This window comes from Pipistrellus hanaki (genome assembly GCF_964339955.1).
Source record: "Pipistrellus hanaki genome assembly, chromosome: 7".
Taxonomy (NCBI): Eukaryota; Metazoa; Chordata; class Mammalia; order Chiroptera; family Vespertilionidae; genus Pipistrellus; species Pipistrellus hanaki.
Genome location: NC_140509.1, coordinates 54,478,240 through 54,502,379, shown reverse-complemented (window position 1 = coordinate 54,502,379; position 24,140 = coordinate 54,478,240). Strand labels below are relative to the sequence as shown.

The window sequence follows — 24,140 nt, the reverse complement described above, 5'->3', positions numbered from 1 at the left end:
AAGCTTAAGTGGCTAGTAAATAAGTGGCCCGTGTCAAACCAACCAAGAGAGAAGGCTGGCTTCCCCTCTTTTCTGTGGGGGTAAAAGAATGCCAGGAACATAGTTTGTCCCTATATGACAACTGAAACTCTTTATATAATATTCAAAAAAATATATCCCTGGTTGTTTTAAGGGCTTTTCTTGGAGAGTATGCAGTCTACATTTTAAAGTATTGAGAAAGCTTTATCTTTATCATTAATCTCAGAGAAAATGGAGATGCTTTTTATTTTTCGTGCAGATGAGAAATACCAGACAACCAAGTTCTTGTAACAAAGCTTTGGCAGCAAGCTGCAGATCATTTTTCATGAAAGGGTGATAATGGAGAAAAGATGGAACATACAGTTTCCTATTTCTTTCTTCTCATTCCTTTGCCCCTCGAGCACAGGGGACTCTGGGATTTCGTTTACAGACAGAATGCTTCTCCCACTTCCACAAAGAAGAAATTATTCATATCCTAAACTCCTTGGAAAAACACTATCAAAGCACAAAGCATTATTTTTATTATTCCAGAGCCACAAAATAACTCTGCTTTTTTCCTTTTTCATTCCAGAGTATGAACTGTTATGGTTCACTCTCCTCCCCAAAGTGTCTCAATGGTTCCATTTTTTATTGTAAAATGTGCTCATTAATGATACCATTAACTGAGAGCACGTACATGTTGCTAGATAATGCTTTCTGAAGAAATTACATGATGGTCCAACTGTCCTAAGCCCAGCCACTGCCCCTGGGATTTCATCAGAATCACACAACTATAACCCTCCGGCTCCTGCCAAGGTAGCTTTACTGGGCCATCACCCAACCCAAGAAGATCCCTCTTTGCCATCCAATTATACGCCCGTGTCGTCCGAAACTGGGCCTCCTTTTCCTCATGCTTCCATCATTCAACATCTGTTCACGTCCGTTCACCTGTCTACACCATCGCACAAACAAGGTCCTGGGCCTCACAGTGCGAAGCAGATCAGAAGAAAAGAATAAAAGTTGGACCTAAATGACTAGTTTGCTTCCGAAACTGGGCCAAGCATGACATGGTTGCTCACCCAGGGGTAGAACACACTCAGGCCGCTTCTGCCTCCACGGGGGACAGGGAGAGAGGAAAAGCAGGGACTGCAGGGAGATTCAGATGTGGTGCAGAGTGAAAGCGTCTCTGTCTCATTTCTGAATCTGCAAAACACAACCTGGGTCACCTTCCTTGGGAGACACATCTGTTTGGCCGCCTGGGGAAACAGGCAGTTTGGCAAGTCTCATCCTTAGGAATAATTACATTTCACTGGAGTGCAAGTCTTAAAAGTCTTTTGAGTCCGCTGTGAATGCTTGTCCACAATCTAACACTCCACTCTACTCTTTATGTGTTCTGAAAGAGTGACAAGCCAGGTAGAACACATGTGGCTTAATTTTAACAGAAGATCAAGCAAACTTCCCTCCTTTCTCTTTTTTTTTTTTTTTAAACCAAAATGAGAGAAGTGATAGGAACAACCCAGTGAAGTCTCAGGCAGTATTACACTAGTAAAATCAAAATCCCTGAAGCTTGACTAAATTAGCAACGTTAGGATTTATTTTGTCAAAGTAGAGACGTGCCGATGCAGGTATTCCACCTCTATCACTTACCAACTGTACGGCCTTGGCTGTCTCTTAACCAGCCCATACGTCCGTTTCCTCATCGTAAAGAGGAAGAGCTGGTATCCATAAAGCTCTCAGCAGTGTCTGCCCCATAATAAATGTCCATCAATAGCAGCTTTTAGTTATGACCATGAAAATGATAGGTAAACCTAAGGCCCTGACTACACACATCACAGCCATTTGTAGGAGATCTGATGGTGTTTGCCCTTTTGGTGGGGAGGGAACAAAAGCTTTCCAATTTCAACTACAACTCTCCCCAACTCGGCATTATGCAGAAGTCAGAGACACAGGGACCTTCTTCTCAAGACCAAAGCCCCCCCTCTGTGGCCTCCCAGCGGGGATTTCCGAAGAGTGTGGAGCAGATAGATGTCCCTATTACCATCTTCATAGCGGGGCCGCAGGAGCCAAGCACTCAGATCCCTCTGATCCTTGGGCTGGAAGCCAAGCCCTCTAGACTGCTGCCAGACAGGCTTCTTCCTATGAGCCTGACTGTTCCTTAAGGCACTTTACTCAAACTCTGAAAAGGCATCCTAGAAACCAGATTTCTTTCAAGATACCCTCTCATCCCTGTCCCCCCAATAGGCAAGCATCCTTCTGGAAAATAAAAATGGAAGTGAACTGACACGTGTTTGCACATCTCATCTGTCAGCAGTGGCAGCTGTGGGAAGCATCCCATTGTCCTCGGCGCTTCAAGTTCCCACCAGCTGCATCTGACTGACAAATCCCTGGTACTCTCCTTGGAGTCCAATTCTGAATGCTGTTTACAGTGGGGTTTTGTTTGTTTGTTTTTACTTATTCATTAGAGAGGGGGGGGGGAGATGGATCAATTTGTTGTTAAACTTAGTCATACATTCATTCATTAATTCTTGTATATGCCCTGACCAGGGATCAAGCCTGTGAATTGGGACAGTGCTCTAACCAACTGAGCAATCCAGCCAGGGCTGTTAAGGGCACGGTATTCAGGACCCTCCTGCAAACTCTGGCCACAGACATAAGTCCCCTGATGCAGTTTATCCCACCACTGCAATAGCCTGATGTCTCAACACCTGGCACTGCCCTCTTGATCCTTCTCAAAATCCTGGGGAATCTGAGGAGAGCAATTTGCCTGCCCTCCCATTCCCATTCTGAAGCACAGCACCCAAGCCATGTCATCTCGGATAGTACTTCACGTAGGAAAAGATACGCTGCTTACAGAAGAATCTGCAATCCAAACAAATCCTGTGTTTTTGTTTGTTTTTTAATATGTCAGATAGAAGAGTAGTTGTGAATCTCGGACAACATTCTGAAGCAGCTAAGAGATCCTGAAATGAACTTCCAAGTCCTGGCCAACCCACTGTTCCTTGCACTATTTATATTCCTAAAGCCATCAGCTATGTCTGATATGGCCGGTCATGAGGCCCTGCTTAATGGACTACAGAATCCAATGATGCCCACGCACGGCAATCGCCGGTTCTGATCTTTACCTGGCTTCTCCTTGTGGTGGGAGAGGCCAGTGCCTGTTCGGTGTCGGAGCCAAGACGGATGCCCTCTCCTCACCACGGCCTCGCCTCTGGCCTCGTCACGAGAGCTGCATCACTTTCCCTTCACTCACCCTCTCACACTGATTACACCCAGCACATTTTAATCTTATCTTTCTCCCACACGTCCCACGTCCGTCTGTGGGTGAGTCAGTGCGACTACTCCCCTGTCTGGTGCTGGTCTGAAAACGAGAAACATTTCCCAAAGACCAAAACAAACAAGGGGAACAGATCAGAGAACAGAGAGAAGCCAAGCTAAACACAGATCCTCTGCACACAATGTGTGACCAGGGCGAACCCTCGTACCTGAGCAGGTCCTTCATTACCCTGCAGGGAGGTACACAAAGCTACACAGCAACAAGGCTCTGTCGGAGTCTAGAATACTCACGGGGCCAGGTCTCTGCTACATTTCAACAGACACAACCACAGCATGGCTGCTCATCTTTTCCCACTCTTGTCTGAACTCTGAAGCCAAGATGGCATGAGAATTTTGATGTTTGACTCCTAGGCTGTCCTCAGAGGAAGTCCAGACTCAGCAAAAGACTTAACAAGCTGTGGTTCTCAAACTTCAACTTGCAGTAGAAGTGCCTGGAGACCTCATTACCACACAGATGGTTGGGTCCAGAGTTTCTGATTCAGTGTGTCTGGGGTGGGCCCAAGAATCTTCATTTCTAACCGATTCCTGGATATTCCTGGGTGATGCTCCTCTGGAGACCCTCTTACAGGACTGCTAACGGAGGCTCTAGACTACAGGAGACCCTCTGGGATATCAGAGCAGGTTGCACGGAGAAGGAACACTAAGTTTGTGTGTCTCAGATTTCAAGACTTGCGCAATGACTTGAAATAGCACCATCTCTTCTAAAAACTTCAAAATAAGTTAACTGGGGTCCAGTGGACACGAGGAAAACAAGTGGGAGTTGGAAACTTAAAAAAAAAAAAAAAAAAAAAACACATTCATTTATAGGAAAGGAAGTACAGGAGGAGATCCCAGATAAACACAGTTTGTCAAGTAATGATGCCCTCGTCCTGGAGGCCAACAGTTCTGTTAGATCCCAAACCGACGGTGCTCCTTGTAATTCGGAGCTTCCAGGGAGCAAACTCCGCCCTGTCATCTTCCCAAGGACCAGAAGGTGGAACTAGATCTAAAAGTCAACACAGAAATAGTGGATAACTTCCACAGCCGAGATCTCTCATGTTCCTAACTATCCACTGATATCAGATGGGAGCTTTAAAAATACAGATGCCCACGCCCTATACCTGGGGATTCTGACCTGACTGGCCTAGGATGGGACCCAGACACAAGTGTGTGTTTTTAAAGCTCCTTGAGTAATTCTCAAATGCAGCAAGGAGGTTGAAAACCATGATGCAGGAAAAAGTCACAGAGAGAAAAACAGGTGGGTGGGAAAGAGAGAAGCAGCCTCCTTTAGAAAATGTCCAGGAAACATAAAAGGAAAGAGAAAAGACTGAGCGAGCAACTGGGAACAACCAGGACAAGTAAAACTGAAATGTTTAGTCTGGAATGGACTTAAGGATCAACCCAATGTCAGCCGTCTTGGGTTCAAAAACCAGAAATGGCTAGGTGATCAAGGCAGCCCTCACTTGCCAAAGACCTGGCACCAGTCCAAAGACCTATCAGGAAGCCCTTTTAACAAGATGTACTATTTTGTTTTTATCTTCAGAGGAGTTAATAACGAGGAACACAAGGCAAAGACCTGTAACTTCTCACAAACAAATCATCCACTTTGAAATCATGTACCAGAAAAAAAAAAAAAAGAAAAAAAAAAAACCACAATAAAATTTATCCCTGAGTAAAATTAAGTATTTTTTCTTTAAAGGGAAGGCAAGGGGAGAGACTGGAGAAGTAACTCTCAGAGCATGTGGTAAACTATCCTCCCAGTCACCACACTGGCAAATGAGTTTTCAAAGTTGTAAAGATCATGTGATGCAGACGATAAAAATCAAGACAGAGTTATTTTCTCCTCTTCCTTCTCGAGCAGCACAGATGCATGAAGTAACAAGCTGGGGGGGGGGGGGGGGGGGAATGTTTGAAAGCTTTATGATCCTGTTTAAGTCAGAATGATGAACACAAAATAGACCACGGAATCTCGGGACAGGTAACACAGACAGGTGAAATTATTTCTGCTCACATTGACAAAATCAACCCTGGGAGGTCAGAGAGAAAAATCCAGATGTATTTCCACTTTGTTAATAGTGGAAACTGACTCATCAATTCAAAGTCTTTTATTTGACTAGAAAACTATAATGTAGATAAATCTGCATCCTAAAAATGAGAACTTTTAATAAAAGCATTCACTTGTCAAATAATCACTTTAAAATCGATTTAGAAGAGTTTTCACTAGCACAAGTTAGCTTTCCTAACTTAACACGTGGTACTTCACTTACTCAGTACTAACGGCCCACCAACTGACTCAAAGCGTCCCTTGATTTTATAAAGACTAGAGGAATAAACCTCTCACCTCCTCCCAAAGAACACACCTCCAAAATGAATCCTATGACCAAGTGCCAAGTTTCTCCTTAGCAACTGACGTGGAGGAGGAGTGGAAAAGCCCAACTGTGGCCCAAATGACCTACACTTTCAGCCTGAAATAAGGATCTTTATGGAAAGGGAGGACACAAACTAGGACTGATTTAGGTAATTCAGTTCAGCAGAGGACAGGCATCTATTCAAGCAGAAGGCTGTAAGCTTACCTTTATTGGACAGGGTTTGAGATAGAAGGCCTGATCTAGGCCACTCATTTCAAGAAAAGCACACCAGCTCGCCTAGGAAGTTCTCTCTCAGGAGCCTGAGAGCCCACGTGTGCCAAAGCAAGCACACTCCTACCGGTATCTGCTCAAAGATAACTTCAAAATAATCGGGCTTACAACATTCGCATGGCTCACTCCAGGCCTCTCGGGGTTGCACGAACGATGCACCTGACCTAACTGATCCTTATTCTGTTACAAAAATCAGAAGAATGCGTAGGCTCGGAGTTTCAATCTTTACCTAAAGGAAATGACCTTGCTTAAAACGGAGTCCATGGACCACTCTTTATTTGAATGAAAAGGTATAGTCATACCTGGCAAATTAATCTGTTAAGGGAACAGTACTGAAAAATAACCAGTTAATAAAAGTATGCCTTCTCATTCTGCCAACTGGGGGCGGGGGATGAGGGGAGGTACCCAATACAGACCGAGAGGCAATGTACGAGGGGCTGGACGGCAGGCCCTTCGCTGGGAGAGGAAGGCTGCTGGCAGCCCCAGTGACTGCTCCGGAAGAGCTGCAGCGACAGCGAGTTCTAAACGGGGTGCATTTTCTCAGGAACTTACCAACATGAAAAGTTCTGATGCAGGGATCTAGAGGAAGCATTTTACTCTATAAAGCCATTACAGTTATCATGGTGAGGTTTTTTTCAAATATTAAGTAAAATAAACATTTGAAAAAGAGGAGAGGAAGGTGGGCAAGAGGTTTTGAACATCCCTCAGCCAAAAATTATGTATCAGAGATTTTAAAATTTATTCTTAGAGGATCTAAGATGGCTGCTTGGGTATTCACCTAGCCGCAGCAGCTCACAACAATTTCAAGGGAATACAACTAAAATGTAGAGTGGACATTGCCCAGAGCTACAGGTAGTCGACTGACTGAAAACTCTACAATAGGAAGGAGAGAGAAAACCAGAAGGAAAATCAGAGGAGCTGAAAAAAAGCCTAAGGTACGGAGACATGCGGCGCGCTCGCACGGCCGCGCGCGCGGAGAGGTCGCAGCCGGAGAGGAGGAGAGGGCTGGGTGCTGCCCAGCGTTCCCTAGCAGGAAGGAAATAGAACCCCCAGCCTGGGCTGAACCCCCGAACCGGCAGCGCTGAGCCCCAAGTTATGGGCCAGACCCTGGGGACCCAGGCTCCGGCAGGGGGAGACAATCCCAGGGGACGGCGAAATGCGGGGCCCCCGGAGTCGCGCGCACATGGCGCGCAGAGGACTGAATGTTGACTCTGATGCTGGATTACCCTAGCCGGAAGAAACAAAGCCTCCGGCGGCAGCTCTGAGCCTCAGTCCAGACCACCCCGAACTCCAGGTCTGGGCCAGTCCCTGGGGACCCAGGCTCGGGCAGGGGGAGACGGAGCTGTGAGGTGGAGTCCTGGGAGCCCTGCGAAAGGCCGAGCCCCCGGAGTCGCGCACACTGTGCGCAGAGGACAGTCTGTTGACTCTGATCCTGGACTCCCCTAGTGGGAGGGAGAAAGAAAGCTCCAGACTGGAGGAACGCCACGAGGAGCAGGAGCCCCTGTCGGACACCGGGACACCGGCCAGCCGGGCGCCAGCAAGGAGCCGGGCGACGGGGCCCCCGGGGGGGGGGGGGGGGGGTGCCCCTGAGCCTTCGACTGCTGAGCGCTGGCAACGGAGCCAAGGACGGGGGGCTGCTTCCTGGGCGGCGCCAACCGCGGCAACAGGCTGGAGCAGCGCGGGAGCCCGCGGAGAACAAAGGGGTGCCACAGGCCAACCTGCTGAGCTCCCAGGACAAGGAGGAAGAAACCAAAGAAGTTCTCAATGTGAAGAAATCAAGTGAGAGCAAATGATAGTAAAATTACTTAAGAAAGAATACAAAGAAGATCTTGAAAAATCAAAGACTAAGTCAGAACTCAACTCACCAGCCAACATTGCAACATAAATGCGTTGTTTGTTTTTTTTTAAAAAAGAAAAAAAAAAAAAGAGAGAAAAAAGGGACAGAATGTTGGAACAGCGGCGACCAGGCCTAGAGTGGCCAGGCACAAGGCAGTGGCAGCTGGGCCCGGAGCAGCAGTGGCCAGGCCCCAGAGCAGCAGCAGCCAGAACAAGAGCATCAACGGCCAGCACTGGAGCAGCCAGACCTGGGGCAGTGGCAGCCAGGCCTGAGGCAGAGGCCGCCAAGCACAGGGTGGCTAGTCCAGGAACACCCAGACATGGAGTGGCTGGGCCCGGAGAAGCTGGGCCTAGAGCAGCCAGGTCGGGTGCGGCCAGGCCCGGAGCAGCGGCTGCCAGGCTGGGAGCGGCCAGGCCCGGAGCAGCTGGGTCTGGTGTGGCCAGGCCTGGAGCAGCGGCTGCCAGGCTAGGAGCGGCCAGACCCGGAGCAGCAGCTGCCAGGCTGGGAGCATCCAGGCCCGGAGCAACAGCTGCCAGGCTGGGAGCGGCCAGGCCCGGAGCAGCCGGGTCTGGTGTGGCCAGGCCCGGAGCAGTGGCTGCCAGGCTGGGAGTGGCCAGGCCTGGAGAAGCGGCTGCCAGGCTGGGAGCGGCCAGGCCCGGAGCAGCCGGGTCTGGTGCGGCCAGGCCCGGAGCAGCGGCTGCCAGGCTGGGAGCGGCCAGGCCCGGAGCAGCCGGGTCTGGTGCGGCCAGGCCCGGAGCAGCGGCTGCCAGGCTGGGAGCGGCCAGGCCCGGAGCAGCCGAGTCTGGTGCGGCCAGGCCCGGAGCAGCGGCTGCCAGGCTGGGAGCGGCCAGGCCCGGAGCAGCCGGGTCTGGTGCGGCCAGGCCCGGAGCAGTGGCTGCCAGGCTGGGCGTGGCCAGGCCTGGAGAAGCGGCTGCCAGGCTGGGAGTGGCCAGGCCCGGAGCAGCCGGGTCTGGTGCGGCCAGGCCCAGAGCAGCGGCTGACAGGCTGGGAGCGGCCAGGCCCGGAGCAACAGCTGCCGGGCTGGGAGCGGCCAGGCCCGGAGCAGCCGGGTCTTGTGCGGCCAGGCCCGGAGCAGCGGTTGACAGGCTGGGAGCGGCCAGGCCCGGAGCGGCCGGGACCGGAGCAACCGGGCCCAGAGCAGCCGGGTCGGGTGCGGCCAGGCCTGTAGCAGCAACAGCCAAGTCCAGAGCAACTAGGTCGGGAGCGGCAGTGACCAGACCCGGAGCAGCTGGTTGTGGAACGAACCAGAGCAACAGAGGCCAGGCCCGAAGCAGCCAGGCCCGGAACAGCTCGCTCCTCACCTGTACCTGCCCACGGCTGCCTCTCAGACATGGCTGGAAACTTTTGCAGGAACTTGAGGGTCTGCTGAATCAAGTGATGAAGGCTTAGATCTGGATGTGTTGAGTTAGTATAGCGCTGGGGTGTTGATCTGTGAGTGCCTTGGGTGGGGCCTGGTGAGGCTGGTTGACCTATTTGAAAATGTCTTTTGTGTGAAGTGTATCATTGGGCATGTGGAGGTATTATTGATATGAGAAAATGCTAAGTAACAGATTTACTATCTGAAAAGGGATTTACTATCGGGGAAAGGGAGGGAGGAAGAGACTGAACATAAACTGTGCACCTATGGATGAGGACAATGGGGGATGGGGAGGGGGCAGAGGGTGGGGTGGGAACCTGGTGGAGGGGGGAAGAAATGAGGAACCTTTGTAATAATATGAACAATAAAGATTGATTTAAAAAACAAAACAAAACAAAAAAAAAAAAACAAAAATTATGTATCAAATATGGGGCATCAAGGCAGTTACACAGGTAATTTGTGATGAAAGAAATATCATTTTCAAAATCAATTATTAGGACAATTGGAGTGGGGGGGGGGGAGTCAGTTTTGAGATTTGAATTATGGGAGTTAATGACTTAACTCTCCACTTGATCTTCCTAAGGTACCACCAATTTTAAAGAAGCATCTCACAGGCAATTATATTGGATGTAATTTTATGCTCTCCTTAAACCTCAGGTTTACAGCCAGATTTGTACCCTTAAAAGTCTACCGTGGCCCCGGCCACCTTCTGCAGCTGCCTCCAGCCCTCCCCTCCCCCACACCGTGCTGTAATCAGTTATTAGGCGGCACGTTCTGCCTGCTCTGCGTTTATCACAGGGTTCCAGTCTATCTTCTGGACACAATCCAGACACGACTCACCTATCTTTACTATGAAACCGAGAGTTCTGAAATTTTTCCCAGCACACACACGTGAGATTAGTATCCTGCTAGCCACGTTTTACCTTAAGGCACATGGGTTCTGCAATTCCTGCAGCCCACTGAAATCGGCGTTTTAGGACCTCCTCTTAGATATTTTTACCTTGAAGACAAAAGCAGTAGGCTCTTCAACAGAAATAAACACTTTAACCTGGCCAGCGGCTTACGTTATGCAACATTTTCTGTTTCTGTCTTGGCAGCCTGCCTTGAAGCCCTAGTAACTGCATCGCAAAGAGTCAACCACTCACAAAATAGTTTTAATGCCTCTAATTATGAGATCTGACTCCGCAGCCAAACTTCTGCCAGGGACTTCTTGTAAATACACCCCCTCCAACCCCCAAAATCTGCTTTTCTCGGTGGTGGTGGTGTCTCCGTGCACCTACCTACCTAAAGCCTGTGGAAGCAGAGACACCCTGTTCTACCAAGGGAGAGTTTCTCAGAGATAACAGCCCGGCCCTAAGGATTTCCACACGCCATGTCTCACTCCGATAGCTCTGAATAGTACACTCTGTATCTGACCCACCGTGAACCAAAGCCACACAAGTCAGGGACAAACAGAAACGAATCCCCAAACCAGCAGGTTTCCCAAGGAACTCTGAAGCCACTCCTCCGCTCCCCCGCGGAAAGCCCGGGCACCGCCTCCATGGAGTGACCACTTCACGCAAACATCAGGGGAAGGAGCCTGAGTCCGGGGGCCAAGCCCACACTCCCATCCACACACCTGAGTCGGCCACCCGTGGAAGATAAGCATTCGAGACGGTGCTCCCAAGGATTAGCACGGGGATAAGTGTTAATAACGTAAAGAAAGTGGCACGTAGTAGCAACTTTTAGAATAGCAGCTGTTTTCAAAAAGTATAAACATCCAGTTATAACACATGTGTCAAACACAAGGCCCGCGGGCCAAATCCAGCCCGCCAGGCCTTGCAATGTGGCCCGCACCGCGCTGTCATCACTGCACTCCGCTGTCAGTTTATGACATTGTCAGTTTATGACTGTTCAGTAAACCATTCGGCCCTCGATTTAGGCTGGATTTTAGATTTTGGCCCCTTCTCTGATTGAGTTCGACACCCCTAAGTTATAAAATAAACAAGGCATGGGGGATAAAATGTTCACCAGGTGACTGCAGCTAATACTACACGTTTGAATGGGTTACGGGTGCCAATCTTAAAAGTTCTCACCACACACACACAGTCAGTAGCTGTGCAGCGGTGGAGGTTAATTAGGAGCCGAGGGGCTCTGGAGAGATTCTGGATCAGCTGAACCACCACGGAAGATAATGAACCTGATAGGCTCCATCTTCTCAAGCCCCGACAGGAACAGGGAGGAGAGGATCCTGCGTCAACACCTCCTTCCAATGAGGAGCCTGGGGGGCCGGCCGGCCCAGACCGAAGCTGTCACCCAGACCACATGGCCGTACTGTAAACCTCACAGCCCGGGCTCCACGGGGACGGTGAAGCCACGCCACCAGCTTCGCGAGCTGGGCCAAGAAGAAACCCAGTAAGGGACGTGGAGAAGGAGCTGAGGACAAACCATCGCAGACAGGAGAGGAAGGAAAAGTCCTGAGAGTTCTAATTAGGAAATCAAGGAGAACGCATGCCTCCCTGCTCCCCTCACAGCAGGATAGAGAATGAAATTTAAGTTTCCAGCAAGTTGCCTATGAATGATTAACCCTTTAATTCTAACTAATTAAAACTTTATTCTCTCTCTGCAACCCTGCCTGTTGCTCTCCTCCATCCCCGTGCTTCTTTCTGTGTCCTCATGTTAGCACAACAAGTTACTACAAATTTAGGGGCTTCAAAAACCAAAAGTGCATTCTCTTAGTGCCGGAAGCTGGAAGTCCAAACTCCAGGTGCTGGCAGGGCAGGATCCTCCAGGTGCTCCTGGGCTGGTAACTGTATCACTCTCTGCCTCAGCCTCAGCCTCCACTTGGCCTTCTCCACATCCAGTGTCTTCCCCTCTTCTCTCCAGGAAACCAGTCACTGAAATTAGGGCCCACCCTCGTCCAGTATGACCTCATCTTAATTTAACCAATTACCTCTGGAAAGAGCCTATTTCCAAATGAGATCTCATTCTAAGGTTCCAGGTAGACACGAATTTTGGAAGGGATACTTCCAAACCCACTATGACTCCCAAATTAAAATAAATCACCAAAATCTAAATATGGAGCAAAGTGGGCGAAAATGACAAATTTTATGGCATCACAAGAACTGTAAAAAAAATTTCAGAAGTTATGATCGCCAGCGGATCCAGGACTACGGAATCCGAGTTGGAAACGATGTTGTTTTTACCATTCTCTCAGCCCATGGGAAACTGAAGTTTTGGAAAATATCAAAATTCTCAACCAAAATAGCCCTGAAACAGATTACACTGATCCAGACACATTATATACTCTGAAAATTGGTATTAGGTACAGATGGACATTCACACGTATCGTCCGAAGTGGAATAGCAAAAAGGTGAAAGGCAGGGGAGGAGATTTTTCAGTTAAAAGGGCTTTCTTCCAGTTAACTATTAGGGGATGGGACGTGAACATGAGTTCTAGAAGACCAAGGCTTCCTCTAAAAAGTTACCTTGGGTTTTTTACTGCCCCTCTTCCAAGCTATCCTTTTGTCATGATGACGTTCGCCTACACAGAAGCATGACATATTAGATCTTGATTGTTTTTAATCAAGGCACCACGTTAGCTATATGGGAGGAAATACTTGGGATCAGCTTAAAATCGTGCGTACTCCCTCTGCTGGCTCTGATTTTAAAATAAATCATCAATGGCATCAGGAACCAAGTTACTAATTTCTCTAAACCCAAGGGAAAATATGGCATGAATTCCCCCACATACACATAAAGGTCTTAAGAGAAATAGATAAGACATTGCAAACATGTACTGCGCACTCCCAGAGGTGTCTGGTTGATTTGTTTTATGGATTCACTCCAGGCAGGAGGCGAATGCAGTTCACCTGCTTCGGGCAGGGGTGGCCTCCGGCACGGGCCTCGCCCTCGAACCAGGATGCCAGGCGCTTTCCTTGCTCCGAGTTCACCCCTCCACGGCAGGACTGGGGTGCATCTGGGCATGCAGACCTGGTGAGCACCAGAAGTGAACCTGGCATCTTCACCATAAGGGATCGCCTCAGCCCATCAGAGAAGTTAGTCCATTTCATTCTGTAATGTTATATCCCTATACTAGTTAACTGCCACACTACAAAGAAAAAAAATCTCAAGATAAAAGTCTCAAAAAAAAAAAAAAAAGAAAGTCCGACTGGAGTGGAAGACACACTCTAGAAAAGCCCAGAGAACTCCAATCATATATTTAGGTTTTACCATCCTCTGAGCTCATGGGAAACTGATGGAACAATACAACACAACAGTCTATGGAACAATGAAGAATTTAAATTTAAAAAAAAAAATCTATAAATACCTGCTTTTTACTTCTTTTCCAATTGGGGAAACTGTGATGCTGAGAAATAAGAGCTGTTTGGTGAAGAATAAATGGTTAAAGGTATTCTGAGTGTGTCTGTGGCGGTGATGTGGTCTTTTACCACAATCACTAGTCTAACCACCTGCCCAGAAAACTCTTCCTCCAAAGAGCTACAGACCGGCCCCCTGAAAAGGTCCCTCTCGAAAAGACTGCCTGCTTTCTCTTCTCCCTTCATAGGTGACACCCATCTTCCAATCCGTGAACACAAAACTGCAAGCACGTCTGAAACGGATGCCCCGGAATGCAGAACAGTATGGACAACTTAGCTTTGTACAACGTGGCTCCTATAAGCCAATACGTGAATTTGAGGCAGAACCACTCCATGGTGACTCTTTGTAGACAGTCCACATCGATGCTGCATAAACTGGGACATACAGATAGGTGACAGGTTAGGTACCAACTTCCTCTTAATGAAAGGTCATCCCAAGATCAGGTTTCCCTCAGTTTCTGGGATGGGTTGTGACTGGCACTAATCAAGTTTTTTCAGGCACGTCTACAGTAGGAAACAAGGCACTGTGAGAAATGCCTCAGACAGCAGGGCATCATTTCATAATGACACTGCATCGTAGCAACATCCACACTAGGAGGTCGAAGGTTTGGGCCATCTTCCTAGCTACAACCTAACTCCCGAGTCACGTCATCCGCTCTCAGAGTCAAACCCCAAAAAAGGCTATCCCCTCACGGGGGCTCGGGACATGGTGGTCCTGAAAGCAGCTCCCAGTATCAGAAACACTTATTCGTTTGTCAGACACACTGCGTGCTCTCTCAAGGCTCTTACACTGTACTTGGGAATGTATGGGAGTCATAGAAAAATGACAAAAGAAAGAGGCAGGACTCAGGGGTGGGTGGGGTGGATAAAGTAGGCCTTCTCAGCAAGGTGAGCTGAAAATGGAAAAAGAGAGAAACACAGCCGCTCTGTGCGAGCCGGCCTAGAGGAGGGGGCGGGGAGCAGATAGGAGCAAATGAAGTAAGACTTTGCAGAAATGGAGGCCCTGGCACGAACAGCTGTGAAACCACAAGGGTTAGCAGCAGACATTACTGAACAGTAGCGCTCAGGGCTCACGAGGACACACTTAACCCTGTTTCCTCACCGGTAAAATGGTTAGGTGCTCTCTAAGACCTCCTTCAGTTCTGAATCTGAGGCAAGAACAGTGGCAGACGAGTTCATTCATTCGTATCAAGGCTCCACATCCACCCCAGGAGGAGGTCAGTCCCCGGAGACAGAAATTGGGGCCCCCAGATCAGTCCAGGGCCCCAGAGATGCTCTAATCTCGGTGGATTTGGGAAAGCCCAGCTTCTCCCAAACTGCAGCAGCGTGGTCCAGTGGCCTTGCATCTCCAAGGCAAGCTGAGAGTAATCTGCAGAGAATTAAAGGCCAGCTTCAAGCCAGAGCTCAGCACCAACTTTGCCATTTGCAGAGCTGAAACGCTCGGGAAAGCAGAAGTACACATGTGAGAGAGAAAAAAAAGGCAAGAGGATGGACAATAAGGACAAGTTCACAGAGCATGTATTTGCATGTTTATTTTCTGCCTTCCCCCAATAGACTGTGAACTCCTGTGAACTGAAACCTTATTTGTCTTGTGCCACTCACTACCAGATCCCTGGGGCCAGCAGAACGCCCTGCACACAGTGTGCCTCTCACAAAAATATTTGCCGAATGAATGAAACGGCATGTGATGAGAATGGGTAAAAAGGATTTTCTCTTCCCAACCTTTTACTCACTTACTGTACCTCAGCTGTAATATCTGCTGACCCCTCGCTCGCCTGTATGTGTATCATCCCAAAGTACTTCTTCAGCAGCAAAAAGCCACAGTGAATCTTCAGGAACCCTCAATTTATGATGCAGGAAAAGGTGTGGAGAAAAATGAGGAGTCAAGAATAGGTTTAAGGTTGTTCCCTACAGGCAAGACCAGTGCATATGACAGCAAAACAAATCCCATCCTCTCTCCAGCTTCAGGAATAAGCAATGGGTACGTGGGATACCTCACCAGAACTCACAGGCCTACGCAAGTCTTTTATTTTTGCATTTTTTAATCAAGACCTTTGGATGGATGGTGTCTGCTTAACTTTTCCAGAGCAAGTAAATGACTTTTTTAGTGGGACGAGGCCTCTTCATTAATTTACCAAATAAAAATATCTTGCAGGTTTTAAGTAAGAATCACGAGCAGTAAAAAGTTTAACTACAAGATGTTCTTGTATGGTGTCAGTCTCTTAAAATAGAACTCTCCTAAAAGCTCCTAAAAATAAGTCTGCATAGTTTCATTTCATTTTCTAAGGAGATAAACATATCAAAACAAACACTTCGCTTCTTTTTTTAAAGAGTCTCTCGGCTACATAGGGCTCACAGATCAAAGTCCAAAGGGCCCATTTCTTCACTTCACAGGTCGATGACACAGCTTCGAAAAAGAGGAAAACAGTCCCCCTAGTGTATTGCTACTGTAGGAAGAGGAAGTATGTTAGTTGAGAATCACTGACGATGACAGTACTGCCAAAGGAAATTACAAAATAGCATTTTGGCAACACGGGCCCAGCAAAAAGGAAGATTCCTCACACAACCACCCTCACTGGCCCTTTGGTGAGCTACCCCAAAGGTGACTAAGGTCAAAATTCTGAGACAATGTGGGATTATGATGACTTTGTCATTTTGAAACTTTAAATATGTATTTTTTTTTAAACCATAAAGGGGCAGCTAAAATAACATTTTCTTAATACAGTATGTTGAAAAGGAACTGAATGCATTCATCTGAAAAAAACTGGAACGGTGGGCACCTAAACAAGATGTATGTGGCAGGTCGGCCCTCCGCTCTTCACCTGGGGAGGACACTCTATGGGTGCACAGTACCCTGCGAAGGCAGACTCTGAAGAGTCACCCTCGGCAGCGGGACCCTTCATTTGTGGAACTGTGTGAGCCACCACAGAAACTCATAGCTGCACACCATCGCAGTGCCCTGATCCAGGGGCGACGCAGGCGTGTGCGTGCACGTAGGAGACAAGTGGTCAACAGGCCTTTCCAGGCGCACGCTGGAGTCCTAGAGGTCTGCCCCCATCGGGAGGAACCACTCTCAGCAGTGCAATGATGGGCGCAGTGCAAGTAAGTTTAAAGGGAATTAAAGGAAATGCAGCCTTTTCCCCTCTTCACCACATCTGACTGCTCACTCTGCCTGAATGCCTGAGGTGAGGGAACCTGCGAGATAGACATCACCTTTCTCCCTGCACAGCAGGTCTCTGACAAACCTAAGTTAACCAAGAACATCCTCTTTCTGTTAAAATGCAATCTTTCTTTCTTTCTTTTTTTGCCACTTTTATCACGTCATAGTTCCCGAATGCGCAGGCTGATAGGCACTCGACAGCTCTACGAACAGGATGCCTGCCTCGGCCTCCATCAACATTCACCTGTCTTTCTAATGCTGAAATAAGAGCCAAGACTAGATTGAGAGGCAAATACGTTTGTTTGTTTTTTCAAGAAAACAGTCTCTACTTATGTTAAGGCTACAGGAGTTACTTAGTAAACGACCTTTTAAAAAAAGATGAATCTAAAGAGGAAAACCGTGTGATTAAGAACAAAGATCTCTAGAACGGCGGCGACTAATCACCTCTGTACTAACCAGCTGTGTGATCTTAGGAGAGTCATTAACTTCAAGAACCAGGTTCTTCCCCTGTTAAATGAAGGGCTGATCAGCAAACCTCATCCTGGCTGTATATGAGAATCACCTGAGAAACGCCAAGCCTCCCTCCCTCCCTGAACAATAAACACTACTAACCCACCCACCAGCACAATTAAGTCAGGTTCTCTGGGTATCGATACTTTTTGAAGGCTCTCAGGTGATTCTAACATGCAACTGGGGCTTCAAGCCACTGATTGGATTCTCATCTCCAAGGCCTCTTTCGTTCTATGGCTTAGGGTCACAATTCCGGTTACAGGCTCTCACAATGCAATGGCCCGAAAAGCCACGAAAGAAGTGAGGCCTGGACCCTGCATACTGTGCCTACGCACACACATGTCTAGGAGACAGTAACCTGAATTCTAGACATTTTCAGAGGTTAAAAACTCAAATACATAACTCAGAATGAAAGTAATGTGGTTTAAGTGCACACAGATGCTTCCAAAATGACTAATCATGATAGGATTCAACTCCTGAAACTTGGACCCATGAATATGGGTCACAATCAGCTCCTGACCTCTCCCCTTTCCCTCTTCTTCTGCCCTCACTAACCCAGGCACAAAAAGGGTTGGCTAGTAGTCATAATCAGAATGTGAAACCAGCCCCAGGTTCAAAGGGCCTTCTCCCTCATCAAAGATTTGGGAGTCCTTGCATGGCTGCATCTTTTGATAAAGGCCATCTTACAAAAACTCTTTAAATGATATCCCTATAGCCTTCAAGAATTAGTTATTATGTAATACTCAGAAGTGGAACTGATGTAATCATTTACAATAAAAGTAATCATAAAATGTGTGCCCTGTATTAAACATATTAAGGCTTGAGAGTTTCAGTTTTCAATATTTCATAAAATTTTGGTTAAAGAGAAATAAGACAGCAGAGAAAGAAAAAAGGAACCATGAGATCAAAAAAATGTTTAGGACATAAAACCACCAAGTTTACGACTAGGCCCAAAATCTCTACTTCAAATTGTGCAAGCTATAATAAAAATATAATTAGCAATTCATAGTTACTTTGGATAATACTACTTTCTCACATAATTTTTTTTTAAATCAAATGTTACCAAACTGTTATTTTAACCTATAAGCACAATAGCATGAAATTACTTCTTCATGGTAACATCATAGGAAAGCTGAAAACCCCCCCTACTTTAACTTTATTAACTAACTTGAAAGTTAGCTAACTTACAATAGTATCTATGTACCAAATTCATAACATGCATGACTAAATTCCAAGTGTGAGAGATTTGAAAAATACTCCAAAACCCCAAGCCTATCTTCTTAGATCCAGAAAACTCACCCCTCCCTGATACTGTACACTGAGATTAGTCCACCTGGAAACTCAATTTTAAAAGGTATCACATTAAGCACTGCTGTGGAACAGAACTTGCGGCCTTTCTCTGAAGAGCCCTCATATCACACAACTGGCACTCCTTTGCAAAGCAATAAAATTAAATCATTTGTAGCATTCATACTGTCAGCATTTGTTAAAGGAAATGGAACAGATCTGTGGAATAATATCAAAGCACACATTTTGCTTTTAAAATCTGTAATCTAAACAAGGTTTAAATCTAAGCAAGGCCTCTCCAATAGTGGCCATAATTTTTTTTTTTTAAGGAACTTTACAAGGGTTTTATTTTTAAGCAAATTAAAACTCAATACACTAAATTATTTAGTTTCTCATATGCAGCCTCCTCTCCAGCGCTTCAATTCTCCACTACAAGTTATTTTATACACCTATTGAAACCGAGGAAGAGACAGGGCTCCCCAAAGACAATAAAGGAAGGGACAGAAGGAGGAAGCAACTAACTCTTTAATTTAAAAAAAAAAAAAAAAAAAAAAAGCAGCAACTAATTGCGAATATAAGCAACTGATAAGCAATCAGTATCTCCAAATGCGCAGGAGTCTTTTGCCTGGCACGGACACATTCATATCTTGAGGGAAAGGGGCCAGGAGGAGCTAAGCAGCTGGGTATCAGCAAGGGCACAGGAGCTAATCTCTTTCGATGCCCAACTGCAGGAAGTCATTACATCATAGGCCTTTCCACACTTCTCTCCCTACCACGTGTCCAGTGCCCCCAAGAGGCTGAAAAGGAACAGTAGAGCGCCTCTCTTCAGGTTCACTTACTGGAAGAAGCCATGACAGCCTAGCCCTGCCGCCAAACCTCCCTTCCAAAGGCCTGAGCTAGGCACGGGGCCTCCAGGCCTGCGCACCTGCACCCCACCGCAGACAAGGCCAGAGTCCAGGCCTGGGCCGGAGCAGCAGGTGCGGCCACGCCATTGAGACGGCAGAGCTGACCTCTTCCAGTCCCAAGAACATCTCAGAGGCTACTGGGGACAGAGTCACTGAGCAATAAAGGTGTTCACAGGGAGCCAACTAGCGAAATGTTTGCAACCACTGCTTTTCCTAGGATAGCTTCATGTCTGTGGAAGTGAACACCCACAAAAGCCCAAAACTTGGACCCAAGGGTTCTCACCCAGCTGGTGACAACGCACCCAGCCCCTGGAAAACTCAGATCCAACTCCTCCTCCAGGATTCCCACGTCCTCGCCGCACCCCCACTAGGGTGCATTCTACTCCAAAGTTGGCCTCGGACCTACCTGCTCCGCGCTGTCCGGTGAACACAGCAAAAATACTCTCGTTCGTCTGTCCTTCTCTCTCCAAAGTCCCTTTTGCCCCTTCTCAGAACCCTAAACTTTCCAGGGAGCCTCCTTCCCCTCTGCCGCCCCGGGGTACCCTTCCTTTGGGGTCACACAAAACTCCCCAAAGACCCACAGCCTAGGCTCCCTGCCAAGCCCAGTCCCCAAGGCCGGCAGGCGCGCTCCGCTCCACGAAGCGCAGGGGAGGGCGCCCGGCGCGGCGCAGGAGGCCGGCGCATCCCACCACCGCCCGCCCCAGCCGGGTACGCACCTTCCAGCCCGCGGAGCTGTTGCTGTCGCCTTTGTCGTTGAAGTAGGGCACGCAGCGCACCATCCACTCGTAGATCTGGGACAGCGTGAGCCGCTGGTCCGGGGAGCTCTGGATGGCGCGGGTGATCAGGTCGGCGTAGGACAGGTTCCCCCAGGCGTTCCGCCGCGACGAGCATTTCCGCGGCTGCTGCCCGGAGCTCCCCGCCGCCCCGGGCTGCGGCGGCGGCAGCGGCTGCTGGGGCTGCAGCGGCGACTGCGTCCCTCCGCCCAGCGCGCCCGCCGCGGGGGCCGGCCCGGAGCCCGGGTCCTGCCCTCCGGGCGCCAGCAGCCGGGCCGGGTCCTCCAGGAGCATCCCGGCCCCCAGCGCGCCGCCGCCGCCGCCGATCGCCATGGCCGAGCCGGCCCTGCCGCCGTCCTCGTCGTCTTCATCGTCGTCCTCCTCGGGGATCATGGCATCCGCGACCGCCTCCCCCGAGGGCTTGGCCGGGCTGCCCTGGAGCTCCGGCCTCTGCAGGGGCCACGTACAGGAGCGCGGCCGGCTCTGCGGCTCGAACTCCGGGTCCAGCTCCACTTGGAGCGGAGAGAGTGGGGCCGGGGAGGCCGGCGCCTCTGCCATCTTCGCCGCCCGCCCCGCGGCTGGGGCTCTCGCGCTCCCTTCTCGGCCCGGGCGGGGTGCGACGGGAGAGGGACGGGGCCGCTGCGAAGGCTCGGACTCCCGGGCGGCGCCGCCGCCGCCGCCGCTACTGCCGCCGCCTGGGGAAGTGCGAGTGGAGAGAAAAGGGGAGTCGGTTACCCCGGGCTGGAGCTCGGTCCTCGGCAAGTCTTCAGCTCCCCGACCGCACCGCCCCGGTCCGCCCTCCAGGAGCAGGCAGACTTGCAGACGTGCGTCCCGAACCTGGCGCCGCAGACACCGCCCCCTGGCCAGGCCGCGGGGGAGACGCCGGCGAATGGACGCGCTCGCCCGCCCCGGGTGGCACCCTCCCCCCGCCGCCGCCGCCGGGGCTGCAGGTCTCCGGGGCTCGGGGAGGGGCGGGGCTTGAGGGGCGGGGCCGCAGGGGGAGGGGCGGGATCGCAGGGGAGGGGAGGGGCCGGCGGGGGAGGGGCGCGGGCCGCGCCTTTAAAGGGGGCGGCACGGGCGCGGGCGCAGCCCAGCCTCGCTGAGCCCGAGCTCCGGCGGGCGGGCGTGCGTTTGTTTATGTTTCGCTCGGGCCCGTCCTCAAGTACTTCCCGCGGCCCAAGTCTGGTGTCTCCGGCTCCTCTCCGCCTCCCTCCCCCATCCCCGGTCCTGCAACCACCGCGCCCCCCTGCCAGCCCCCTCCTAAAGGGGACGGGCCGCCTCCTTCTCCCCTCTCCGCCCGCGGGCCGCGAGGGCGAACGCGGATCCGGGTGCAGGCGGGCCCTGGTCACTTCCAGAAAAAAAATAAAAATATGGGAAGAAGAAGGGGGGCAAGCGGCTTGGCGGGTGTCCGCAAAGGGTCGAGCTTCGCAGAAAGGGCACTTTGGGGTTTTTGTGTGGTTTAATTTTCTCACGGGCGCGCGGCCCTCCTCCCCTTCCCCAGGAAAGGTCGGGGGGAGAGGGGAGGGGGCAAGTCAGAACATAAATCTTCCAACAGGTCGGGCAGCGCCAAGTCTCCCGGGTCGCAAGAAAGCCCGGGCCAGCACGTTCCTCACCTCCTTGCTCCCGCTGCTGCCATCTTGACAGTGTCCCCCCCTCTTCGCACAAGTCCTTTAAAAACACTAGCTCGCGGGGGAGAAGGGCGCGCAGCCCGAGCCACGGGGAGGGGGAAAGGGAAGCGCCCGGCCCCGCTCGGAAGCAGATCCGGAGTCACCGGGAAGGCGGCGGCCGCCCCGCGGCACCGCTGCTCCGGCGCCTACCTCGGTTCCTTCCCTTCAGGGGCGAGGGGAGGAGAGGACGCGCACTCCCGCGCGGGCCCGGGGCGCGGCGAAGGAGGAGAGGCGCTCCGGCCGCCGCCGCAGCCCGCCCGAGGAACCGCCGGCCCGCCTGCGCGCCGCCGCCGCCCTCCTCCACATTCCTCCTCTTCCCTTGCACGCGCAGGGCCGCCGCGGCGGCTGCACAAAGTTATAGACACACGCAGGGTGCCTCAACCTAAGCTGACGGCGGGTGGGTCTCCGCCCAGGGGGAGGGCTGGGCGGCGGGCCGGGAGCGCTGGCGGCCGTGTGTGTGCCTGTGCGCTCCGTGCGCGCCTGCGCGGCGCGGCTCCGCCGGGGCAGCGGGCGTGGGGGACCCGGCGCGCGCCGCGGGCCAGGGCTCGGCGGGCTCCCGCTGCCTTCCCCGCCGGGACCCTCCTCCCTGCCCCGCAGCCTCCGCGACAACAAAGCGCGGTGCGGACCCCGGAGGAGCAGGGAGAGGGGTGCAGGTGATGGGTCTCCTTGGCCCGGGGCAGGGCGCCTGGCACCCAGAGTCCCCGTCCAGAGAGTCCTGCGCTGGGCTCTGGGTACACGCCCTGGTGTCCGATTCCCATGTAGAACCCGACACCGAGTAACACCCGAGATAAGATGCCGACCGCAGATGGCAAGGGTTACCTCGGCGTGGAAATACTGACAAGTGAAGATGTTGGTCAAGCAAGCCTTCGGGACTTGGATAAGCGGATGCCCTCAGATTTGATCCGGCACCAAGAGGTTTGCGCTGAATCTCTTAACCCAGGGCGCCGGACCACAATCGTGTTTCACTTTTCATGGATTTCGTGGCAAACGAGGGGAGAAGTGTAACTAACTCAAAAAAAAGGGGGCAAATGATTCCTCCATTCCTAAACGCAAGAGCGGATTTTGAACAATTGTGAATGGGAAATAATTTGATTCCAATTTGCAAATGACTGCAAACGTCTGTGCATTTTTTTTACTTTTTTTTAAAAAAAAAATACCTCTTTGCGAGTCTTTTTTCCAATGATCAGTGTCTAAATCATTCATCTGTGCACTAAGGATGCACTACATGCTACTTGCAACTTAAATTTTTTTTTTTTTCTTAAATCCTTCCACTGGAGATAGAGTCTAAAGCGGGCTCCGCAGCGCCCCAAACACACACACACACACACACAAAAAAAGCCCAACTCAGCCTACGCAGGAGCCCGCCCACCCGGCCAACTCCGGGCTCCGGGATTGGTGCAGGGCCCTGTCACTCAAGTGACGCACGGACCCGCCCCTGCACCAAGCTAGGTGGACGCGTACAAACAGATGATGTCATGGTATCCACACGCGCGTGACCCCGGAGCGCCACGCCGCGAAGCCATTCGCTGCGCCGCGGACTCGTCAAGCCACGCCGCGCGTTGACTGGCCGCGGCCCCCATCCTCCGGGTCCCGGACGCTCCTCTCCGTTCCCCGCCCTCCAGCAAATAATAAACAATCGAGTAAAAATTCCAAGGAGTGGTGGGAAGTAGGAGAGGAGAACCCAGAACCCGTGCGGAGGGAAAGTTACCCGGAGGGGGACGCGGGAGGGCTGGAGTGGTGACGGGAGGGAAGGAAGGAAGGAGCAGACCTGGGGCGGTGGGTCCCGCCGCGAAGCGGAAGCATCAAGAGGAGGAAAAGTTGGGGAGCACCCGGCGGAGCGCGCCTGGCATCCCACGGGGGGCCTCGGGCCTTGGAGCCCTGGCGCTCGGGGCTCGGGGGCGGCACGCGGCCAGCCGAGGGGGCGGAGCCTGCGCGGCGCCCGAACGGCGGGGGCGGAGCCGGGCGACACGTGCGGGAGCGGGGCGGGCGCGCGCCGCACTGGCTCGCCCGGAGGGAGCGCGCGGCCCTGCCGGCTGCGCGCGCTTGTTTACCGGCGCACGTGGGTGTTGTTTTCAAATGGAACGAGACTCTGGCTGCGCGGGAGAGCGGCGGGAGCTTGGAGCCGCGGCTCTCGCTGGGGGACGCGGCGGGGCCCGCACCGCGGCTTCCCGAGGGCGCTGTGTGCCGGCCATCGGGGCAGTGTCTCCTCTGCGGGCTTCCGGCTCCGTCCTTCCGAAGCTTGGGCCGGGAAGCTGGATAGTGAGTGTCACCCTCCGTCCAAGCCGTGGCGTAGATGCCGAGCTCCCGCCAGGGAACAT

The 24,140-nt window shown here is 51.3% G+C and overlaps 1 protein-coding gene across 3 annotated transcripts in view; it reads right to left on the bottom strand.

The window, feature by feature from the left end:
• The window catches only part of FOXO3 (forkhead box O3), a 111,266-nt gene extending 89,055 nt beyond the window's left edge, over nucleotides 1-22,211 (bottom strand). The window contains exons 1-2 of one of the 3 annotated variants that reach the window (XM_084890537.1): nucleotides 21,973-22,211; nucleotides 20,099-20,850 (exon numbers count right to left, since the gene is read on the bottom strand). In XM_084890537.1, coding sequence (XP_084746663.1) covers nucleotides 20,099-20,713 — 615 coding nt within the window. In that variant the 5' untranslated portion in view covers nucleotides 20,714-20,850; nucleotides 21,973-22,211. Of the gene's footprint in view, nucleotides 1-20,098; nucleotides 20,851-20,992; nucleotides 21,012-21,768; nucleotides 21,880-21,972 lie in introns of those variants that run through there. The other 2 variants (XM_084890539.1, XM_084890538.1) reach the window with 2 other exon arrangements.
• Between the last annotated feature and the right edge of the window lie 1,929 nt (nucleotides 22,212-24,140).